A 22,814-nucleotide genomic window follows, 5' to 3' on the forward strand; every position below is an offset into this window, starting at 1 on the left:
TTTTTGCCACACTTATTTAGCTGCCTCTATATACACACATGTGCACATACTTTCTCAGCTGAGTCATATGAAAAACTAATGTCTGCATCTGCAGACATTATGACATGTCACCTCAAATACTTCAACCCGCATCGCTTAATAAGGATAGTCTCATAACCACAGTACAATTTACCATATGTGAGAAATGTGAAATTCAATAGTAATCAGTTAATATGCAGTCCATATTTGAATTTCCCCCAACTACCCCAAATTTTTTTATTTTTTATCTTTTTTATTTTTTAAAATTATTGGGGTGACAATTGTTAGTAAAATTACATAGATTTCAGGTGTACAATTCTGTATTACATCATCTATAAATCCCATTGTGTGTTCACCACCCAGAGTCAGTTCTCCTTCCATCACCATATATTTCATCCCCCTTACCCTCATCTCCCACCCCCCACCCCCTTACCCTCTGGTAACCACTAAACTGTTGTCTGTGTCTATGAGTTTCTGTTTCTCATTTGTTTGTCATGTTCTTTTGTTGTTTTTGGTTTATATACCACATAGTGAAATCACATGGTTCTCTGCTTTTTCTGTCTGACTTATTTCGCTCAGCATTACACTCTCAAGATCCATCCATGTTGTCACAAATGTTCCTATATCATCTTACCGCCGAATAGTAGTTGTGGTATATATACACGATTTAATTTTTTTTATGCTCTTTACCCTTCCCACTCCACCACCCCAATCTAGATTGAATCAAGGTTCGTATTGAATTCAGTGTGTAGTCATTGTGTCTTTAGTCTCTTTTAGACCTATGAGGGTTTTTTCTTCTTGTTTTGTTTTTCTCATAATTATTTGGGTTGTACATTTTTTCAGAAGAAATATTGATTTTTATTTTTGGTAAACTCCTGTCCCATTCCCATATAAACTATGTGATAGATATTTCTATTAGTGGGTCCTTAGTAAATCAAGTTGTAGTAAATAGGCACTTTAACGCTTAAAATAATTAAGGGTGGGGATATTGCTACTTTTGATCCATCTTCATCATAGTATACAGTTTTTATCCTTTGGTTTTAATTTTAAGCTAGTTGAGAGCTAAGAGAAACCCTCATTCTTTGTAAATTCGTGATTCCCATTTGAGATAGATTGCTTTGTCCTACATTTATCCCTGTATAGCGCTAAGGCTCTTTTTTTAGTTCACTTGCCTAAGACTCATACATTCATTATGTTTTAGCATTGAAGTAGTCCTTCTGACAGGACCCTTGAAAGGAATCAAATGATAATGCATTATGTGGACTCTGGATACTATTGGTAATGATTAGATTTCCCTATAGATAACAGGCTTTCAGAATAGATTCTTTTAGATGCAGTGGAATGGTTTAATCTCAATAGTAGATAAGGCCAACTCCAATAAATACGGTATAAATTGTTACAATCCTGTGGACTATTAACAAGCTAATTTAATGATAGTGTTTCTGATATGTTGGAAATTCTGATTTCTTCAACTACTTTGTTGGTTCCACTTAAATCAACATGATAGTAAGTTCAGTACATTTTGAAATGTCAAAAATAGAATGCCAAAGAGCCCATTTTCCTCTGAAATTTTCAATATTAGGAAGTCTTAGATTTAGGAGGAGCATATCAGACAGTAAGTAGTATGCTGGCGAGTAGAAAGTTAATTTTCTAAAATTTCCACAGTATCGAGTCCATTGGAAACCACTCCCCACAAACTTAATTTCTTGTCATATCATTTTATCATTCTTTTGACCATCTATCTTATAAAGTACTGTTTTTATATTTCGGTTTTTAAAGGTACCATCTTATATTCACAATATTAATACTTTATGTACTTTATCTGTGCCTATTGTGTATATGTGATTGCTATGTTTTCGTTATTTGCTGTTCCTTTTTAATTTTTCTGAGTCTTAGAGTCTGTGCTATTTAATATCCCAGTGAAATATTACAAGCATGGCAGTATTGTGTAGTTGTTTGGAATCTAGCCTTCACATCTTAGCTTCTCCATTTATTGTCTGCGGGACCATGGGCAAATTACTATGCCTATTAGTCTTTGTTTCTTTTTCTGAAAAAATGAGGATAATAATTGTATCTTTCTAATATAACTTTTAGGAGTACATGTGGTTCTTAGCATGGAGTAAGCACTCAGTAAATGGTAACTGTTGTTATTAATTATAGAAACTTCTATCACCTTCTGTTTTTTAAGTTAGTTAATATTCACGGACCTAGTACAGTGGTTCTCAACTGTGGGCAATTTTGCCTCCCCTCACCCCCATCCCCAAGGGACATACGGCAGTGTCCTGATTTGAGTGGAAGGGGTGCTACTGATATTTTGTGGTTAGAAGCCAGGGATATTGCTAAACATCCTATAATGAACAGGACAGCCCCCACAAAAAATTATCCCCCCACAAAAAATAATTAACAGTAGTGTTGAGAAATCCTGACTTAATGGAATCTAGACTAATAAACAAACCCATTTTAAATAATTTGTTTTGTCTTCTTTTCAATTGGCAGTCATTGCAGTTTTTTTCAAGTTAAAAAAATAACTCCAATTTAGTAATTATAATTATTTTAACACAATTTAAGAGTTTTAACATGTCAAATTCAAATATAGATCACTGGCTGCCAGGTACTAATTTAATCATGTTATATAACATCCCTCATAATAGCTCTCTGTAAGTTAGGTGTCCCCTTTTTACAGTTGAGGAAACTGAGGCACAGAGAATAAGTATGGGTGGAGCTGAGATTTGAACCCAGGCAATCTAGCTCTAGGATGCTCTTACCTACCCTGCATCTTTCTGTGGTCTCTTAAGGCTCTAATCATACAAAAACATGATTTGTGAAGTTACCACACTTGTTTATTGAAAAATATTATTACAAATGTTAGACATTGTTTCCAACTTTATCACTTCTGAAGTAAGAGTTTTGCACTGGTTTTTACTTGCCTGATCATAAGAATCACCCAAGACTCTTATGAAAAGATTTCTAGTCTTTTTCTAACAAGTAAATTTAAAGCTCTGTGAGAAGAACCATGGGAATCTCTGTCACAGTGGCCTACATGAATCCTGTGATCAGGCAAGTTACGGATACTCTAGATTAGATCTCTTTCAGAACTAACAATATTTTTTATGCTTTCACACATATTATACATTATTACCCTATATATATACTATACACTTTATCACAGGCACATAGGTATTGAACATAAATGAAAGCAAACTGTTAAGAACTCCCTTTCCCCTTTGATTCCCATTTTTAAATGGATAAATGAGGTGTTCTGCAACTCTGGTCATAATCAGTTGGCCTAATAATTGAATAAGAGGGTATAGTCACGAAGACCAGTCCATGGTTAGCATAGATCCCTGTGCTGTTGTCCTTGGGGGTCTTCTAATAAACTGTTGGGTTAAATATACACTGCTTTGTGATGACATTGAGCAAATGAAATCTAAAAATTCTAAAACTCTGTGCTTTCTCATGGTTAACATATATTTGCTTTTGTATGCTTGCTTTTTTCTATCCAAGGGTTTAAAATTCTTAAGATACTCATTTTATCATTGACTGAGACCTTGATTTTCAGCCATGTGGTAGGTTTAAATGAAACTGTTAGATGTCTTATTCACATTCAGACACTCTGTTGTCCTAGGGGTCACAATCCTGGAGTGACAGGTGGCAAGTGTGTTATGAGGGCTCATGTGTTGGCTTTTCCTGCATGACTCTTTCAGTAAGAGGGATTGTGCAAGGCAAGGCGCCTCTTGGTATACTCTAATTTGTACACCATATACTTAGTGGCTGAGATTGTTACCATAAAGACTTTAAAAGTGCCATATCAAGTTAACTCGTGCTTCATCTGTCTCCACACTGACATTTGGGAACTTCCTTTGGAAACTTGCCCCCAGAATGTCAGAGTAATCCCCAGTGTTGTCTTAACTTCGACATACGATATCACTATAGTTTCATTCCTTTATTCTCCTGCCCTACAAACTTCATCCTATGATTAAAAATCTTATAAGAACAGTTATTTATTCCCTAAGTAATCCCCATACTATGCTCATGGCATTCCTTCTGCCAGGAAGGTGCCTTCTGCCCACCTCTCCTTCCTGCTCACATCTAAATTGACAACTTCTTTATGTAAACTTCTGTGATTTCTACCTCCCATCACCTGAAGATGAGCTCTCCCTCCTTTTAGCATCCATGGCGTACTATGTCTGTTTATCTTTTGCCTACTGTATTGATTTGTGATTATATTGGGCATGGTCATTTGTTCTCATATTATCGTTTTCAGTTTTCTTCTAATATTTCAAGTATATTTTCATTTCTATCCCCTATGTGAAGTCATTCTCTAAAATTCTATCCTTTTTTAGATGTCATCTTTGCAGATTGGTTTTTGGGAGAATTAGATTCTGCTGTATAACCTCAAATACACCAAGCCCTCAGTCAGCATTTTCTTGGTTTTCTTTTAAGCCAGAGCTATCTTTAATCTTCCCTGCCTTTTTGTGGTAGTCTTTCATTCACAACTGAAAGCAGAGTTTGGGTCCTGAAACCACATTGATCCTTAAAAGTAAAAGAATTCCTTGCTTCTCTATCTCCTGAAAACATTTCTGACCCTGTTCGTAAAATGTATTTATTAAAAGCAGCATGTCTTCTACATTTTCACACTTTTCGCTAGTGATTTAAAATGTGGTTTTTAATAAATTGAATTCTTAATTTATGTAAGGTAAATTTATTAAAATTTAGTAAAACTAAAATGAAGAGGAAATGACAAACAACCCTGATTTTGTTTGACTTTATTTTTTAGCTTTTCAATACACTCAAACGTTACCTTCATATAAAATCAAAGACTGGAATTAATCAAAGCAGAACAGATTACTGTTAAGTCTTGAATATTATATCTGTGTCTTCCCTAGGATCCTTTCCCTAAATCTCTTTATTTTCTATTTATTTTTCCCTACCCTTCGATTGAATCACATCCTTTGTTTAGGACCTGCTCACTGCTGTGGACTCAAGAAGAGTGTCTGTCTCTCAATTTTCCTCCTATTCCAACTGCTACCTTTTTTTTTTTTTTTAAGTGTGTTTTTCCAGGACCCATCAGCTCCAAAGTCAAGTAGTTGTTTCAGTCTAGTTGTGGAGGGCGCAGCTCACACTGTCCCATGTGGGGATTGAACCGGCAACCCTGGTGTTACCAGCATCTAACCAACTGAGCTAACTGGCTACTCCTCCAACTGTTACCTTTTGAAAATGGGCAGGAACAAACAAATTTAATATTAAGGGCAAGGAGGAAACCACAATTTGGTCATTCATTTGTCAGATCAGATTAATAGAACTGTCAGTTTTCTAAGATTCCAATTTCTCAATAAAAATTCTGAGCTGTGATTTCAGACACAGAATATTCATGGCTTAGTATTTACTAGCAACCCTACCTCTAACCTTTTATTGTTTGCAGGAAAGTTGTATATTGCCCTTTTCTAGATGAAACTATCAAACTAACCATAAATTATAAACTGCTATCTAACTGCCAATGTAGTCAGTAGCATTGGAGATGAAAGTTCATTCGCTGAGTAGAGTGGAATAATGCTCCGCAGAACCAAGGCTCTGTGTTGGGGCGGAGTGTGGATTGTGCTGACAGAATCTCATTTTCAAAAGAGAAGCAGAGGAGTGGGTAAGAAGATGTGGAAGAGAGTGCAGTGTGAGATACCGTGTTTCCCCGAAAATAAGACGTAGCCAGACCATCAGCTCTAATGCCTCTTTTGGAGCAAAAATTAACATAAGACCCGGTATTATATTATATTATATTATATTACATTACATTATATTATAATTTTATTATAATTATATTGTATTATATAAGACCCGGTCTTATACTAAAATAAGGCCAGGTCTTATATTAATTTTTGCTCCAAAAGACACATTAGAGCTGATAGTCCATCCGGTAAGTCTTATTTTTGGGGAAAGATGGTAGTGAGGGAAAGCTTGAGATTTTTCTGCTTTTATAAAACTCTAGCCCAACACTTAAGAAATAGCTTTATGACATCCGACAAATTTAGCCTCTCTGAACATTAGTCTCCTCATTTGTAAGATGGCGATAATAGTGCCTCCTGCACAGGGTTGTTAAAAGGCCTAAGTTGCATAATATGCATAAAGTACCTAAGGCCATGCCTCCTCTGTCTTGTCCTCTTTTTATTTATTAGATTGTTTTGTTTGTTTATTTTCCCACATGGGAGCATAGTGGAATCTGCCAATCATCCAGAGGTATCTGCAAAGTTTCAGGCATTATTTTCCTGTGAAAGAGACCTTATTTTGAGGCCCTGCTTGGAAAACTTTTTCAGTAAGATCAGTGCCTTCAGGGGTGAATTGTATGGGACGGGGAAGGAAAAAGGGGAGGAGCAGGTACTGTTTAAGACAACATAGGGATATATATAATCAGTGAACTTGTAACAGCTATGTACAATGTCAGACAGGTAGTAGACTGGGGTAGTAGACTGCTGGGGGGGTGGGGTGTTACCACTTTATGAGGGGTGTAAATGTCTAATTGTTACATTGTTTTGTACACCTGAAACTAATAAAAAATAAAAAGAGCTAGCAGCATAGTCTGAATTATATTCTTTTTGCCATGACCTAAATTTCTACTTGCAACCCCCCAGCATACCTTCACAAATGCATTCACACATGAATACACACACATACAGAGTTATCACTGTCCTAGCTTTGACTTGCAGCCATAGTCTGAAGCATTATTTTTTTCAAAATAAGTAAAAGGCAAAGAATTGCTAAAACCAAACTGAGAAATTCTTTGAATATGATGTTTAATGGATTTGCCTTACAATTATAAGATTGATATTGTTTTATGTTTACAAGTTTTACGTATATTTTTAGTCATCTTTTTTACCCTGGCTTAATTGACATGGGTTCTGATAAGTAACAGTACTTAAACCTAATAACTTATAAAATAGCAAGGAAATATAAATTAAGAGAAATTACATATGCTATTACTTACCATACTTTAAATTTTAGTTGTTCAGTAATCAAATGTTTATCAAGCACCTGCTATATGCCAGGCACTGTCATAGGCAGTGAGTAGACAGCTTGAATAAAACAGACAAGACCTTTGCTTTCAAACAGCACTCAATTGCTAACTCCATTTCCTTTTCCTTAGGGTATTTTCATTGTCTCCGGAATTTTAGAGCAAAAAGTGCCTTAGAGATTACCTAGTCCAACCTCTTTGTTTAAATGGAGAACCTAAGCCACTAAGATTCACAAGACAATAAGAATTTAGCAGACAATTCCAAGTAATTACAGCAAACTATAGGAAAATCAGCACAAATTGAGTTTAGAAAAGGTACAAATTATAAGAAAAGTTGAATTGTGTTAATGTAAATGAAAGATTCCACTATATTACCCTCAAGTTAAAATAGAGGAATTAAATGTCTTTTTTTTCTTCTTTAGCGCTATTGTACAATCAGTTTGGTATTGTGTAGTGATTAAATCCATAGTTTTCTGTTTATATGCTCAAAAATTTCAAAAGCAGCTATACAGAGGATGCTGTTTATGAGTGTCTAGGTAGTGTTGATAAAAATAATGTGCCTTCCTGCCTTGCTAGAATCATAGCAGTTCACATCTGAAATTCAGACCCCTTATTTTAAGGATGAGGACATTTGACTCCCAAAGAGGTTAATTGACTTGCCCAAATAAGAGCCAAAATTAACAGCTTATATTTAAGCAACGAATCAGGTTTTGTATATTAGATCATTATATTTTTATATTCAGATATAAATTATTCTCAGCTTTAAATTATCTAATATTGTCATAATCAGACCTGCTGAGCGTTAACCTTATTTTTCAAATCAGAATATCTGAGAAATTGACAGAAGAAAATTGAAGTCACAGATATTAGAACTGAGTCTCTTGGCATTATTTATAATGGTATATCTTTAATGCTGAAAATACTCAGTATTCAGTTGCTGGTCACAAATAATTTTTCCCCCACAATAGGTATTGTCTTCTAAGAACTCTGAAGCAATGTCAGACATTGAAGGAAGCTCTCATTGCTGCAGGAAAAGAGATTATATGGCATGGGCGGACAAAAGAAGAACCAGCACATTACTGTAGCATTTGTGAGGTAAATAGCTGCTCTTATCTACCATTGTTTTATAAAGCCTCTTAACCTCTCCACTTTGGGTTTCTCTTTATTTTATTTATTTTTAAAAATGTATTTATACTTTTATGTAATGCATTTTACTGAAATTGACATTGTGTTCAGTCTCATTTTCTTGTTACTTATTAAAATTTAATATGATGGTATACTATTTTACTGACTGAATTAACTCTAAAAGTATCTACTACAGTCATTTATCTGGTAGACATTTAACATGATAATCAAGTTGTTTAGTCTTGGGATTTTAAACTGGGAACAGTCCAGAAGCCAACAGATGTCAATAAACTGATGTAGTTCAATATACTGTTTCCCCAAAAATAAGATCTAGCCGGACCATCATTTCGAATGCGTCCTTTGGAGCAAAAGTTAATATAAGACCGGGTCTTATATTAATTTTTACTCTAAAAGACACATTCGAGCTGATGGTCCAGCTAGGTCTTATTTTCGGGGAAGCACTATAGCTCCAGGCAGATCAATGTTCAATCCTCTCTGGTACATTTGGTCAGTCTTCTCCTGAGGCCAAGGCTTGCAAGAGATGCAAAAATAAAGATGTGGTACCTCTTCTGAAGGAGCTTCCCTTCTACTCAGAGAAGACAAATTATAAACAACTAATTATAATGTACATGAGACTTGTGAATGCGAAGTTGGTCTTACTAACTGTTATGATAACTCAGGGGAAAAAATGACCTAATTTAAGACCATCCTTAAAGATGAGTGTGATTACACTGAGCTAAAAAATGATAAGGATTGAAAGTAGATTGAATATTATGAGATATAAAAACAGTATGGGAAATGGAATGACTCATTCATTAAAGGGTAAGTAGTCCAATGTGGCTGGAACACAAACTATGCAAATTATACTTATAAGTCTAAGTGGTAGGAAGCTGGCAGAGCATCTTGAATGACTTTAAGGAATTTGATATTTATTCTGAGATCATTGACGACATTAAAAGTTTTTGAGCAGGCAACCAACTTGGATATGTTTTTCAGAGAGAGTGATTGGAGAGGATGGAGATAGGATGCTGTTGCACTGGTCTTAAGTAAGAGTTGTTATCTTAAGGCCTAGACCAGAAACTGGCAGTGGGAATATTAAAGGAGAGGAATTCAAAAATATTTATAGAAGGTAAAATTCACAAGACGACTCCTTAAATGGCAGGAGTGAGAGGCTGAAAAATGCTCACAAGTTTTCTAGCTTAGATCATGAGGTTCAATGTTGTTGCCCATTGATAGTAAGGGAAAACATGGTGAGCTCTGAGATTTTGATTGACATAACTGTTCAAAGAAGACATGAAGTCATGAGAGTTTTCTGTTATTGAATAAATTCAAGGATATGCCAAAGCCATGGATATTAATGAACCATTCCAAACCTCGAAATGCTCTAATTCTGACATTAGCTTTTGTTTGAAATGATCGCATCCATCAGCTGTTTTAATGTACAACCTGGCTAAAGTCATTGGGAGATCAGATAGATTCTAATTAGGTGTGTCATACCTCAGGAAAATGAATGTATAAGCTTTCCAGTATTTGAAAATGACTCCTATCCCTCAGTGTTATTCCTTATCCTACCTGAATTTTAGCCACTCATCAGTCTTTCTGTATAATATACAGGTATTATTTCTAAAACTATGCTATACTCATGAGTACACATTTTGTTTGTACTCATACTCTTTAACATGAGGGTTATAGCTGTACACTTACTCACTGTCACTTACCTGTCAATTTCCTCATCTGTAAAATAATCAGAGTATATTCATTCAACAAGTATTTTGAGTTTTGACTAAGTACTGTGATATGCCCTGGAGGTGCAAAGATGAGTAAAACATAGTCTTCATCTTTGAGGAACTGAGTCTGTATGGGAAGACAAAGATCTATACAGTGTCCTATTAGTACTGTCATAGAGAAGTAAAAGGAAATTAATCACTCATCTGATTGTGTACTAATGTTTTGGATTTAAAACAAAAATAGGCTGACCTTTATCAAACTTTTAAATTAGGTTTTTGCCAGTGATTATAATGAGTATGTCATTCGCTTAGGTCACTCCCCTAAATATTCATTACCACCCACGTCTTTGTGTTTGGTGCAAAATAAACCTGGTCTATTAAAGATTCTCAAACACAGCTATGCTTGTCTTGGTGCCTACTCTTAACCAGAGATAATTGTCCACAATTTCATGTCAAGCAGTATTATGTAATTATACTAAAGCAGTACAATAAATAAATACCACTGTTGCTTTTTCTCTTGTATAAAATAGGTGGAGGTTTTTGATCTGCTTTTTGTCACTAATGAGAGCATCTCTCGAAAGACCTATATAGTGCATTGCCAAGATTGTGCACGAAAAACAAGCAGAAACCTGGAAAATTTTGTGGTGCTAGAACAGTACAAGATGGAGGACCTGATGCAAGTTTATGACCAATTTACATTAGTAAGTGAAATCAACATGTGAGTACATAGTTAGTTGGCTAGGGAAGCAGCAGTGTTTGTTCTGCCACCTGATAAGTAGGAGGTAATGAAATATTTAAATGTTCCTTTGACTCATTAGGTATTGCATAAGGAAATATTCATATCATTCCCCCCTCTTCCACTTCCAAGTATTTATTCCTATGAAGTTGGCATATTTCATTTTCACTTTTCTTCCTGGGTGAAACCAGCCTAAAATAATGTCACAATAATTACATTTTTTAATGTTCATGTGCTTTTTGAACACTATCATATTCTTTATGTCATTTGATCTCAGTTGATAAAGTGTTTGTATACAACAGGTTATTAGTGTCCACAAAATAAATCAGTAAATGTGCTTTTAAAGATACTTCTACTGTTAGAGCTAATTGTATTTATTTAAAATTTTGTTCTTGCCAGAAGTATTAACTTCATGGGAATATTTGATGGAGCTTAACTTCCTAATATGTTATATACAATCTTATGAAATTCAAGTATACTTACAAATTGCACATTGCACACAGTTTTTAAATTTTAAATAGCAGATGCTTAGAGGGAAGCATTTTACTCTAGCACATCACTAGTTTTATGAATAGAAGCACAGACAAAATTTATGAATTGTTGATTTCCTCCACTATGTTTATCTTACGTATGTTATCAGAAACTGAATTTTTAAAATTTAGCTCCCGATATTTTCACTTGAATGGCCTTCATGATTCCTTGAAGAAGAAAATTACTTGTAATATGTTAAACAAAATGTCTTATTTAGTTGAAATAGGTTTTTGAAGCCAGTCACTAATGAAATTATAATTGATTTGTTATTTTCCACAAGCCTTTTTTTAAAAATTAGTTTCAAGTATACAAAACAATGTAATAGTTAGACATTTATACCCCTCACAAAGTGATAACCCCCCTCCCCCAGTCTACTACCTTTCTGACATTGTATATACCTGTTACAGTTCCCCTGACTCTATTCCCTATGCTCTATTCCACATCCTGTGACCACACACACACACACACACACACACACACATACATATATACATATACACATATATATATTAAATTATAGTTGACATTCAGTATTGTTCAGCTTCAGGTGTACAGTGTAGTGGTCAGGCATCTACACCGTCCATGAAGTGGTCTCCCTAATGAGACAAGTGTCCATCGGATACCCTACAAAATCTTTACAACATTATTGATTCCATTCCCCAAACTGTCTTTCGTATACCCGTGGCAATTTTGTGGTTACCGTTGTGTTTTCTAATCCCCTTACCTTCTCCCTCATCCCCACCCACAAGCCTTTTTTTTAAAGCAATCTAAAAAAATGGTCAACCTAGTAACATTCTTGACTTTTACAATTTTTGAGCTTTCAACTGCCTGGTAAAGTACAGAAAAATGCTGGTGCCTTGGGTTTAGGTAATGGTCTCAAACTCTTAGGAAAATTGGACAGGTGTGAGGCAGTAAGAGAGATTGTACTTTGACATTATATAGCAGGCTGTTGACCTTTTCTTGAGAATTGTTATTTTCCCTATCTTCATAAGCAGACTGTCTTTAGCCTTGAGCTAGGGAACACTATTAACAATTTGTATACCAAAGTAACATACTATACTTTAATTTTCAGGCTCCTCCATTACCATCCTCATCTTGATATTGCTCCGTGGACATTAAATGAGACCTTTTCTGCTATTCAGGAAGTAACCCAGTTCTGCACCACTGTTTTTTGTAGCTATCTCGTAAGGCTGCTGGCTGAAAACTGTGTCTATGCAACCTTTCAAGTGCGGAGTGTCAACCAACTGGACAGGGGAGAGCACTGCTCCTACTCCAGGACTCTCAAAGCTGATCAGCTGTGCTTCAGAAAAAAAATAATAATTTCCATGTTTTGTATATATCTGACAAAACTGGCAACATCATACAGACTACTGACTTGAAAACAACCTCTTTTATATTTCTCTATTTCTGGGCTGATGAATTGGTTTTCATCTATCTTTTTCCCCCTTCAGAATTTTCCTTGGAAAAGAATACTAGCCTAGCTGGTTATTTCTTTGTAATGTGTAGTTAGCAATTTTAAGGCTTTCTTTGGTCAACTTTTTTTTAATGTGAAAAGTTAGATAAGGAACTTTTTTACTGCTTTTATGTTTTTCTGTCTTGTTTTGAAACCATGACGGTTATTACACTTTCGGTTCCTAAATAAAATGTTTAAAAAATTAACAGCCAAGTCACAAAGATAATGGATTGCACATAGACTAAGGAATAAACTTCAGATTTGTGATTTTTGTTTCTAATCTTGATGTAAATTTACACTATTTATAAATACATATTTATTGCTTGAAAATATTTGTGAATGGAATGCTGTTATTTTTTCCAGATTTACCTGCCATTGAAATTTTAAGGAGTTCTGTAATTTCAAGCACTACTCCTATTACATTTTCTATATGTAAATAAAACTGCTTAGCATTGTACAGAAACTTTTATTAAAATTGTTTAATGTTTAAAGAGTTTTCTATTGTTTGAGTTTTAAAAAGACTTTATGTACAGTGCCCAGTTTTTGTTCATTTTTCAAATCTGATTATATATATTTTATATATACTTATGTATGTATATATAATATATATAGAAATCTGGATATATATGTATAAAGATTTAGAACTTAAATTTTTCTCGTTTTAAGTTTCACATCTATGGTAGATTTTTGAGGTGTTTACTGTAAAGTATTGCTTACAAAAAAGTATGATTATTTTTAAAGAAATATATATGGTATGTATCTTCAAGACCTAAAATGTCAGACTGGTTTATTGTTAAGTTGCAATTACTGCAATGACAGACCAATAAACAATTGCTGCCAAATGTAGTATAATAGTAGAAAACAAATAGTGATTGAACTTAAGGTTTTAAAGGGAATGTTACATGAGCTTGACAAATCATTTACATCACTTAGTACTGTTTTGTATGGCAAAAAGATTCAGATTAAGGACTCTATTTTAGAATATAAATAAATTAAGAGAGTTTTTTTTTAATGTTAGGAAGGTTACTGAAATTTGAAATTTCATGCTTTCCTGGTTGCATGACATGATGTGGGAGGGGACTAGTCTGTAAATACCCTATCACTTTATTACGGTCTTCTAAGATTTTTCCAGGAAGCTTTAGTGAAGAAGCATATAGAGACTGCTATAAAGCAAGTTATAATTATGACTAAAGAATTTATAATCCTCTCTGGTGAATTGCCGTGATGATTGCGTTAATCAAGTACTTTTCCTGTAGTTTTGGAGTATGTTGTCCTCCTAGAAACAGTTTGAAGGCTTGAAAGCAAAAGCATGGAGATATTTTATTCAATTAGTTAATAATTTGGTAAATATTACTTGTAGCAGCCATCGTCTCTTATTTATAATTTCAGAAGGAAATAATTACAAATCTCTTAGTTATGGAGCAGGAGTGCTTGTCTAAGTGCTATTTAGGATGTTTAACCATTAATATTTTAAAATGAACTCAGGACATTTTTGCAAATAAAAATTGCAAGCCAACCTTCAGAAACAAAGATGATAACAGAATGCTAAAGCTACGCTTAAATGTTTTTTTAACCATTTCTAGTTTATCTTACTAACACAATGTCTTATTTTCTGTAGTTTTAAGATAACTTATTACCAAGATTAATATAAGTTGTGTGACATTGAGGAGTAATTTAGCAGTGTTTCATCAATACATATTTGGAAATTATATGCCTGGAATAATATTTGTTTAACTTAGTTTTTTAATGGATAGAGAGGATAGGAGATAGAAATCAAACACCTGAACATTACTCTGAAGTATAACTAAATGAACAAAATCTTACGTAAACTGTTTTTCGTCAATTTAACATCCTTTATAATTTACATTCTTCAGGTTTCAGAAGAAATAAAATGCTTTTTTCTTTTTACTGCTTATATAGGTAAATTTCATTAAAGCAAACACAATCCAGGCCCCTTAATAATGAAACAGGTTTCAGCATAACACACACATTGTTTAGGGGAAAAAACTGATTACACACTGTATAAAAACATATGTGTTGATCCAGAAAGTGAGAACTACGTCATTTTTTTCTTGCTGTCACGAGAAATCTTACACTATGAGTACAGTAGTTGAACTTGTTTAACTTATTTAAGTTAAATCAAAAATAAATAAAATTGGCTTCTACATTTTAAAATAAAATTTAAATCACTTTTCCAAAGACGTAAATTGACAGGCCTTTCAAAATCCTAGTAATTGGTGAACTGAAATTTAAGATCTCATAATATTATGAATTTAACTTAGGTGAAGTGTCTGCTTCTCAGGACCTCGTTATTAAATCTTTAAATTATCACCGTGTGTTTTCATTTAGTATATTTAGCTTCTAACCAAATCTGAGTAAGATGTGATTCCTGCCCCCTACCCTTCATACATACACATCTAATATGGGAGATTCATGTAATACATCAGGCAAAACCTAGAAGAGAGAACAGTAAGAGTGAGGAGTACCGGGGCTTGCATTTCAGCAGGGTTTACATCAGTCAGCACACCTTCCAGAGCAGGAGGATTTGGGAACTTCGACCTAATGGTTTGGAGGAGTTTTAAAAGACAACTGAGAGGAGAGGTAGGAAGACCCTGATGTTGGAAAGCCTCCTGCCATGAGAGAGTTACACTTTACCCTGTAGTTAATATGGAGCCATCCAGGGGATTTAAGCAGCAGAACAGCACTGAATTTGCAGTAATCTTCCTGCCTGCTTTAACACACTCCATCTGTCCTGTACATTGCTGCCAGAGGGATATTTCCAAAGCACAGAAATTCAAGGGAGAGATGACTTGGGCTTGAACTTTGGATTTTGTTAGGATGGAAATAGCACACATTTAGAAGAAATAATGTAAAGTCCCCAGAACCTATTAGATGTCTTCATGTGTGTGTGTGGGGGGGGTGCTTCTAACTAGAATAGGAAATACAGAAGGGTAGTTTTGGAAACAGAAGATAATGAATTCCTTGTAGGACATCTAAGTAGTTAGAATTAGGAGAGGCCTAGACTGGAGCCATGTATTTGGCTGTCCATTGAGTTGGTGCTTAGAACCAGAGGAGATAAGATCATACAGGAACTGTGGTGAGATGAGGTAGACCAAATACCACTAAGGAATGTCAGCATATAAGAAGAGAGGAAATCGCAAAGGAGAAGAAAGCTGAAACCAGCCATCATTGTTAGACAAATTAGAGCTTTTGAAAAATAACCACACTATGCTGCAAAAATGAATAATAAAGGGATTTCTTTGGGTTGGCGCAAGATGGTAACATTGCCAGGGCACCTTCACTGGAGCAGCACGATTGCCATGGATGAGAAAAGGTATTGAATTTTGAGAGGGAGAAAGGAAGGGAGAGTTTGTTCTTTCAGGAGCCCTGGGTATAAAATTATGTTGGTCTTTGGTGAATAACAAACATCATCACTTTCAAACATTTTGTGTCGTTGTGGAATGCTTTATACACAGTAATAGTTCTGTATATGTCCCTGAAAAGACCCATGTGGTGTTTCGTTTTTGCAAGGAAAAGATAATTTTTAGTTCAACAGGGAAAGGAGGATGGTATTTTTTAGTGTAGCCCAAAGATACATACCACTTACTGAGTTCTTGTGTAAAGTACAGTGCTAAGTACATAAAATTCCCTTCAGTCCTCACAATGACCCTTTGGGTTAGGTACTGTTTTATCCTCATCTTAGGGATAAGTAAATTGAGGCAAAGAGAGATCACATAACTTGTCCAAGATTTGTGGTTATTAAGTGTTGAAGCCGAGATTCTAACTGGTAATCCGACTTCAGAGCAGTGCTATTCTACCTTCCCTCTGCAGAGAAATAAGGATTGTTGAGTGCTTTACTCTGTAGTCATGTTTGGAAAAAAAGTCTCATTTTAAATCTTTAACAAGAGAAAGATCTCTTTAAATTTGAGAACCTATAGTCAGGCCAGCCATAACTTTTATAGTCCAAACCAGAACCCCTTTGAAATTGAAAGGGGACACTATTAGTAATTGGTCAGGACAACAGCCATAAAAATGGGGCTCTCCTAGGCAAGCCAGGATGTATGGCATAGTGTTTAAACTGGTCTTCAGAAGAAGCATTTTAGGAGTAGTATTTACTTCCAACATCATACCCCTATATTTTTGCACTCTTAGAATGAAAAGGAATGGATTTAGGTTGTATTAGAACCCCCAATTACGGTCGAAAGAGATGTTGAAATATCAGGGTGAAGATGGAAGCAATTAATTAGAAAGTGGAAATGATAGAGGAAAGGGAAATTCCTGTTAACTCAGTGATGTCTGCTGAATTGTTCCCATCCTAAAATCAAATAATATCATTTCAAGAAACTGACAAGAAAATGAGTAAATAAAATATTCTTATTGTAAAGATTAATAATAAGCATTTTTCTAAACTCTTGGTTTGACTTCCATTTACCAGTCTAGTTTAAGGTGGGAATTTGATTTAGCATATTCAAAATATGACTTACATGTACCACACTGAAAAAAATGTAGAATCACAGTTTTCTCAGGGTTTTAAAACCAGTGCCATGTAGTTTATTTCCAAGTGATTAAACATCTTAATATGAGCAACAGAAAGATAACTGATGAAGTTAAGGACTGTCCTAAGGTATTTAAATTATAACCATGTAAGTGTAAGTGTAGAATCAGTTCAAACAGATGAAAGGTATGATTAGCAAAGCAATACTGAGCCACGCCTACTTTCAAAATGCTCATACACATCTATTAAATTTAGTAAGGGCATAAAACAGGAGAAAGCAAACACTGATATTGTAGACTTATATAGTTAATTGTAGCTAAGCATTAACTTCAGCTTTCCACTTTGTAGTACAATAATACATTTGGCAGAATGGAACTAGAAGAGAATGTTATCTTCAGAAAACTTGATATATGTGATTTAAATGTCATCTTTCATTAAATGTATTCATATGCAAATATTGAGCTGTCTGCACATGGACAGGATTCTGTCTACAAAATGGAAATCAGTACCCAAATCTATGATCAAGATTTTCTGGGTTTAGGTACTGAAAACACTTTGGGGGGAAAGGGTAGCAGCAAGTTCAAAAGTATATGAGGTACTGATATATCAAAAATTTCAATAAAAAAGAAAAACTAGGAAGTACCAAAGATTTAAAAATACGACTGCTGTATACAAAGCCTAGATAGTTTTAAAATATTCATCAGTCTACAAATTATGCTGTCATAAATCATTCAAAATTAGGGCTCATAGTCACATCCCGTGACCAAATATTATTTATAAATAAATTATAATTGAAATTCAATATTATTCTACATCACCTTCAGGAGTAGAGAGCAGTGATGAGCAATACACACAATCTATGCAGTGACCCCCAGCGCCATAAGTCCAGTACCCATCTGGCACCCTACATAATCTGTACAACACTATTGATTATATATTCCATACTGTATTTCACATCCCCATGACTTTTGTGACTACCAATTTGCACTTTCTAACCCCTTCACCTTCTCCCCCATTCCCCACTTTCCCTCCCATCTAGCAACCATCAGTTTTTTCTCTGTACATCTGTATCTATTTCATTCGTTCAGTTATTCTGTTGTTTAGATTCACATATAGGTGAGATCATATGGTATTTGTCTTTCTGTGTCTGACTTATTTCACTTAGCATAATATCTTCTAGGCCCATCCATGTTGTTGCAAATGGTAAAATTTCATTCCTTTTTAGGGCAGAATAATACTCCATGGTATAAATGTACCACAATTTCTTTATCCAGTCATCTATTGAAGGGCATTTTGGTTGTTCCCACAGCTTGGCTATTGTGAACAGTGCTGCAATAAACATAGGGGTGCATATATTTTTTCCAATTAGTGTTTTGGATTTCTTTGGATAAATACCCAGGAGTGGAATTGTTGCGTCATAAGGTAGTTCTATTTTTATTTTTTTGAGGAGCCTCCATACTGTTTTCCATAGTGGCTTCACCAATTTGCAATCCCACCAACAGTGCATGAAGGTTCCCTTTACTCCACGTCCTCGTCAACACTTGTTTGTTGATTTATTGATGATAGCCACTCTGACAGGAATGAGGTGGTATCTCATTGTGGGTTTTATTTGCATTTCTCTGATGATTAGAGATGTTGAACATCTTTTCGTATGTCTATTGGCCATCTGTACGTCCTCTTTAGAGATATGTCTCTTATGTCCTCTACCCATTTTTTAATTGGATTGTTTGTACTTTTGGTGTTGAGTTGTATGAGTTCTTTATAAATTTTGGATATGAACCCCTTATCAGATGTATCATTGGCAAGTATCTTCTCCCATTCAGTAAGATGTCTTTTTCTTGATGGTTTCATTTGCTGTGAAAAAACATTTTAGTTTGATGTAGTCCCATTTGTTTATTTTTTCTTTTGCTTCCCTTGCCTGAGGGACTGTATCAGTAAAAACATTACCAAAGGTAATGTCTGTGAGTTCACTTCCTGTATTTTCTTCTAGGAGTTTTATGGTTTTGGGTCTTACATTTAAGTCTTTAATTCATTTTGAATTTATTCTTGTATATGGCATAAGAAGGGTAGTCCAGTTTCTTTTTTTTTTTTCTATGTATCTGTCCAGTTTTCCCAACACCATTTATTGAATAGACTGTCTTTACCCCAATGTAAATTCTTGCTTCCTTTGTCATAGATTAAATAACCATATAAGCATGGATTTATTTCTGAGCTCTGTATTCTATTCCATTGATCAATGTGTTTCCTTTTATGCCAATAGCATGCTATTTTGATTACTGTAGCTTTGTAGTATAATTTGATATCAAGTAGCATGATGTCTCCTGCTTTGTTCTTATTTTTCAGGATTGCCATGGATATTTGGGGTCTTTTATGGTTCTATGAAAGTTTTAGGATTATTTATTCTAGTTCTGTGAAAAATTTCATTGGTATTTTGATAGGGATTGCATTGAATCTATATATTGTTTTGAGTAGTATAGACATTTTATTTGTTAATTCTTCCTATCCACGAGGATGGTATATGCTTCCCTTTATTTGTATCTTTAATTTCTCTCTTCAGTGTCTTATAATTTTCTGAGTACAGGTCTTTTACCTCCTTGGTTAAATTTATTCCTAAGTATTTTTTTTTTTTTTGATGCAACTGTAAATGAAATTGTTAATGTCTCTTTCCAGTAGTTTGTTACTGGTGTATAAAAATGCAGCCGATTTCTGAATATTCATTTTTGTATCCTGCTGCTTTACTAAATTCATTCATCAGTTCTAATAGTTTTTTGGTGGACTCTTTGGGGTTCTCTATATATAGTATGATGTCCTCTGCAGATAATGACAATTTAACTTCCTCCTTTCCAATTTGGAAGCCTTTTATTTCTTTTTCCTGTCTGATTGCTGTGGCTAGGACTTCCAGTACTATGTGGAATAAAAGTGGTGAAAGTGGGTATCCTTGTCTTGTTCCTGATCTTAAGGGGAATGCTGTTATCTTTTCCCCATTGAGTATGATGTTAGCTGTGGGTTTATCATATAGGGCCCTTATTATGTTGAGATAAATTCCTTCTATTCTGACGTTACTGAGAGGTTTGATCATAAATGGATACTGGATTTTTGTCAAGTGCTTTTTCTGCATCTATTGATATGACCATATGATTTTTATTCTTCCTTTTGTTTATGTGGTGTATCATATTAATTGATTTGTGGATGTTGAAGGAAACTTGCATACCAGGAAGGAATCCCACCTGATCGTTGTGCGTGATCTTTTTAATGTATTGCTGAATTCAGTTTGCTAATATTTTGTTGAGGATTTTTGCATCTATATTCATTAAGGATATCAGCCTATAGTTTTCTTTCTTTGTAATGTCTTTGTCTGGTTTTGGGTTCAGAGTAATAGTGGTTTCGTAAAATAAGTTTGGGAGCCTTCCCTCCTGGTAGATTTTTTGGAATAGTTTGAGGAGAATACATGTTAACTCTTTTTTAATATTTGGTAAAATTCACCTGTGAAACCATCTGGTCCAGGACTTTTGTTTGTTGGCAGCTTGTTGATTACTGATTCAATTTCATTGGAAGTAATTGGTCTGTTCAGATTTTCTGTTTCTTCTTGATTCAGCCTTGGAAGATTGTATGCTTCTAGGAATTTATTCATTTCTTCCAGGTTGTCTAATTTGTTGGTGTATAGTTACTCAGAGTATGTTCTTAATTTTTTTTTTTTTTTTATTTTGTATTCCTATGGTGTCTATGGTCACTTTTGTTTCATTTCTGATTTTATTTATTTGGGTTCTCTCTTTTTTTCTTGATGAGCCTGGGTAAAAGTTTGTCAATTTTGTTTATATTTGCAGAAAACCAGCTCTTGGTTGCATTGATCTTTGTGTGTGTGTGTGTGTGTGTGTGTGTGTGTGTGTGTGTGTGTGTTGTCTCTATTTTATTTCCACTCTGATCTTTATTATTTCTTTCCTTGTACTCACTTTGGGCTTATTTTGCTGTTCTTTTCCAATACCCTTAGGTGTAAAGATAGACTGTTGATTTGAGACTTTCCTTGTTCTTTAGGTAGGAGTGCATTGCTATGAATTTCCCTCATCAGACTGCTTTCACTGTGTCTCATAGATTTGGGTCATTGTGTTTTCATTTTTTTTTTGTCTCAAGGTGTCTTGATTTTTTCCTTGCTCATTGTTGACCCATTCATTACTTAGTAGCATGCTATTTAGTCTCCATGTGTTTGTGTTTTTCAGTTTTTTTCTTGTAATTGATTTCTAGTTTCATAGTACTATGTTCAGAGAAGATGCTTGATATGATTTCAGTCTTCTTAAATTTATTGAGACTTGTTTTGTAGGCTAACTTGTGGTCTATCTTGGAAAATGTTCTATGTGCACTTGAGAAGAATGTATATTCTGCTGCTTTGGGGTGAAATGCTCTGAAAATATCAATTAAATCCATCTGGTCTACTGTGTCATTTAAGGCTGCTCTTTCCATATTGATTTTCTATCTGAAGGATCTGTCCATTGGTGTCAGTGGGGTGTTAAATTCCTCTACTATGATTGTGTTACTATGGATCTCTGCCTTTATGTCGGTCAATATTTGTTTTATGTATTTAGGTGCCCCTGTGTTGGGTGCATAGATGTTTACTAGGGTTATGTCCTCTTTTTGGATTGATCCCTTTATTAGTATATAATGTCCTTCTTTGTCTTTTATTATAGTCTTTGTTTTAAAGTCTCTTCTGACTATGCTTGCTATCTCTTGAAATACTCACTAAGTTTTTTAAACATTCTTATAACCAGTGTTTTAAATTCTGTCTCTGGTAGGTTATTTGCCTCCATTTCATTTAGTTCCATTTTGGAGGCTTCTCCTGTTCTTTTATTTGGGACATGTTTTTTCGTTTCCTCATTCTGGTTGCTGCTCTGTGTTTGCTTCTATGTATTAGGTAGATCTCCTGTGTCTCTCAGTTTTTGCTGCGTGGCCTTATGTGATATGTGTCCTGTGTAGTCCAATGGCACAGTCTCCCTAATCTCCTGTGCATGCATGTGTTCCAGGAGTGTCCCTTGTGTGTTGTGTGTGCTCTCCTGTTGTAGTTGAGCCCTGATTGCTTTTTGCACATCAGTAGGCGGGATTGACTCCCAGGCTAACTAACTGTGAGGACTGGCTACGCCCACAGTGTATGAGATGCTGTGTGGGGGCTGACCCCTCAGAGGAGGCTTTGCCCCTGTGGGCTCTTGTGCCTGTTGATGCCCCATTTGATGTGCTGCTTGTAGGGCTAACCAAGTAGTGCTCTGAAGCTGGCCTCTTGGTGTGTTGTTTCTGGTGACTCTTGGGCAGGGCTCCCTTGCAGGGCAATTTCAGCCTTGCCTGTTACTGGCCCACAGCTATCTGGTAGGAGCCTCAAAGCTACATGTGGTTAGCTGCTGCCTGTGCTGGATTTGGAGGAATGTAGGGGGGGGGTGGCCTCTCTGTATACTGAGGCTGGCTGCCACCAATAGTGGGCCTGCGGAAGCTTAGCAAAAGGCCCAGAGTCCCCTAGGCCTAGTGCCACCCGCCAGCTGCCCATAAGGCCCTGCTGTTGAAAGAGGCTCTTTAGGTGCACATGTTGGTCTAGTTGATCTGGTCTTGAGAGTGCCCTCAACGATGCAGCACTAGCAGGTGGGATGGAGTTCAAGAGAGTCACGAGACATGACTGGTTGTTTTTACATTATTGCAGGTTCAGTTCTTAAGCCAGTGCCCGGCCTGTGACCATCCTGCACAGCACCACAAGA

At 35.3% G+C, this 22,814-nt stretch overlaps 1 protein-coding gene across 11 annotated transcripts in view; it reads left to right on the plus strand.

Annotated features, from left to right (window-relative positions):
• The window catches only part of KDM6A (lysine demethylase 6A), a 198,304-nt gene extending 185,223 nt beyond the window's left edge, over positions 1-13,081 (plus strand). For 9 of the 11 annotated variants that reach the window (XM_019717929.3, XM_019717926.3, XM_019717933.3 and 6 more), the window contains 3 exons: positions 7,987-8,113; positions 10,401-10,571; positions 12,210-13,081. In XM_019717929.3, the coding sequence (XP_019573488.3) occupies positions 7,987-8,113; positions 10,401-10,571; positions 12,210-12,236 (325 nt within the window). In that variant the 3' untranslated portion in view covers positions 12,237-13,081. Of the gene's footprint in view, positions 1-7,986; positions 8,114-10,400; positions 10,572-12,209 lie in introns of those variants that run through there. The other 2 variants (XM_019717940.3, XR_012493466.2) reach the window with 2 other exon arrangements.
• Positions 13,082-22,814: the final 9,733 nt, after the last annotated feature.

This window comes from Rhinolophus sinicus, chromosome 18, assembly GCF_057876585.1.
Source record: "Rhinolophus sinicus isolate RSI-liver-muscle chromosome 18, RSI-T2T, whole genome shotgun sequence".
In the NCBI taxonomy this organism is placed as follows: Eukaryota; Metazoa; Chordata; class Mammalia; order Chiroptera; family Rhinolophidae; genus Rhinolophus; species Rhinolophus sinicus.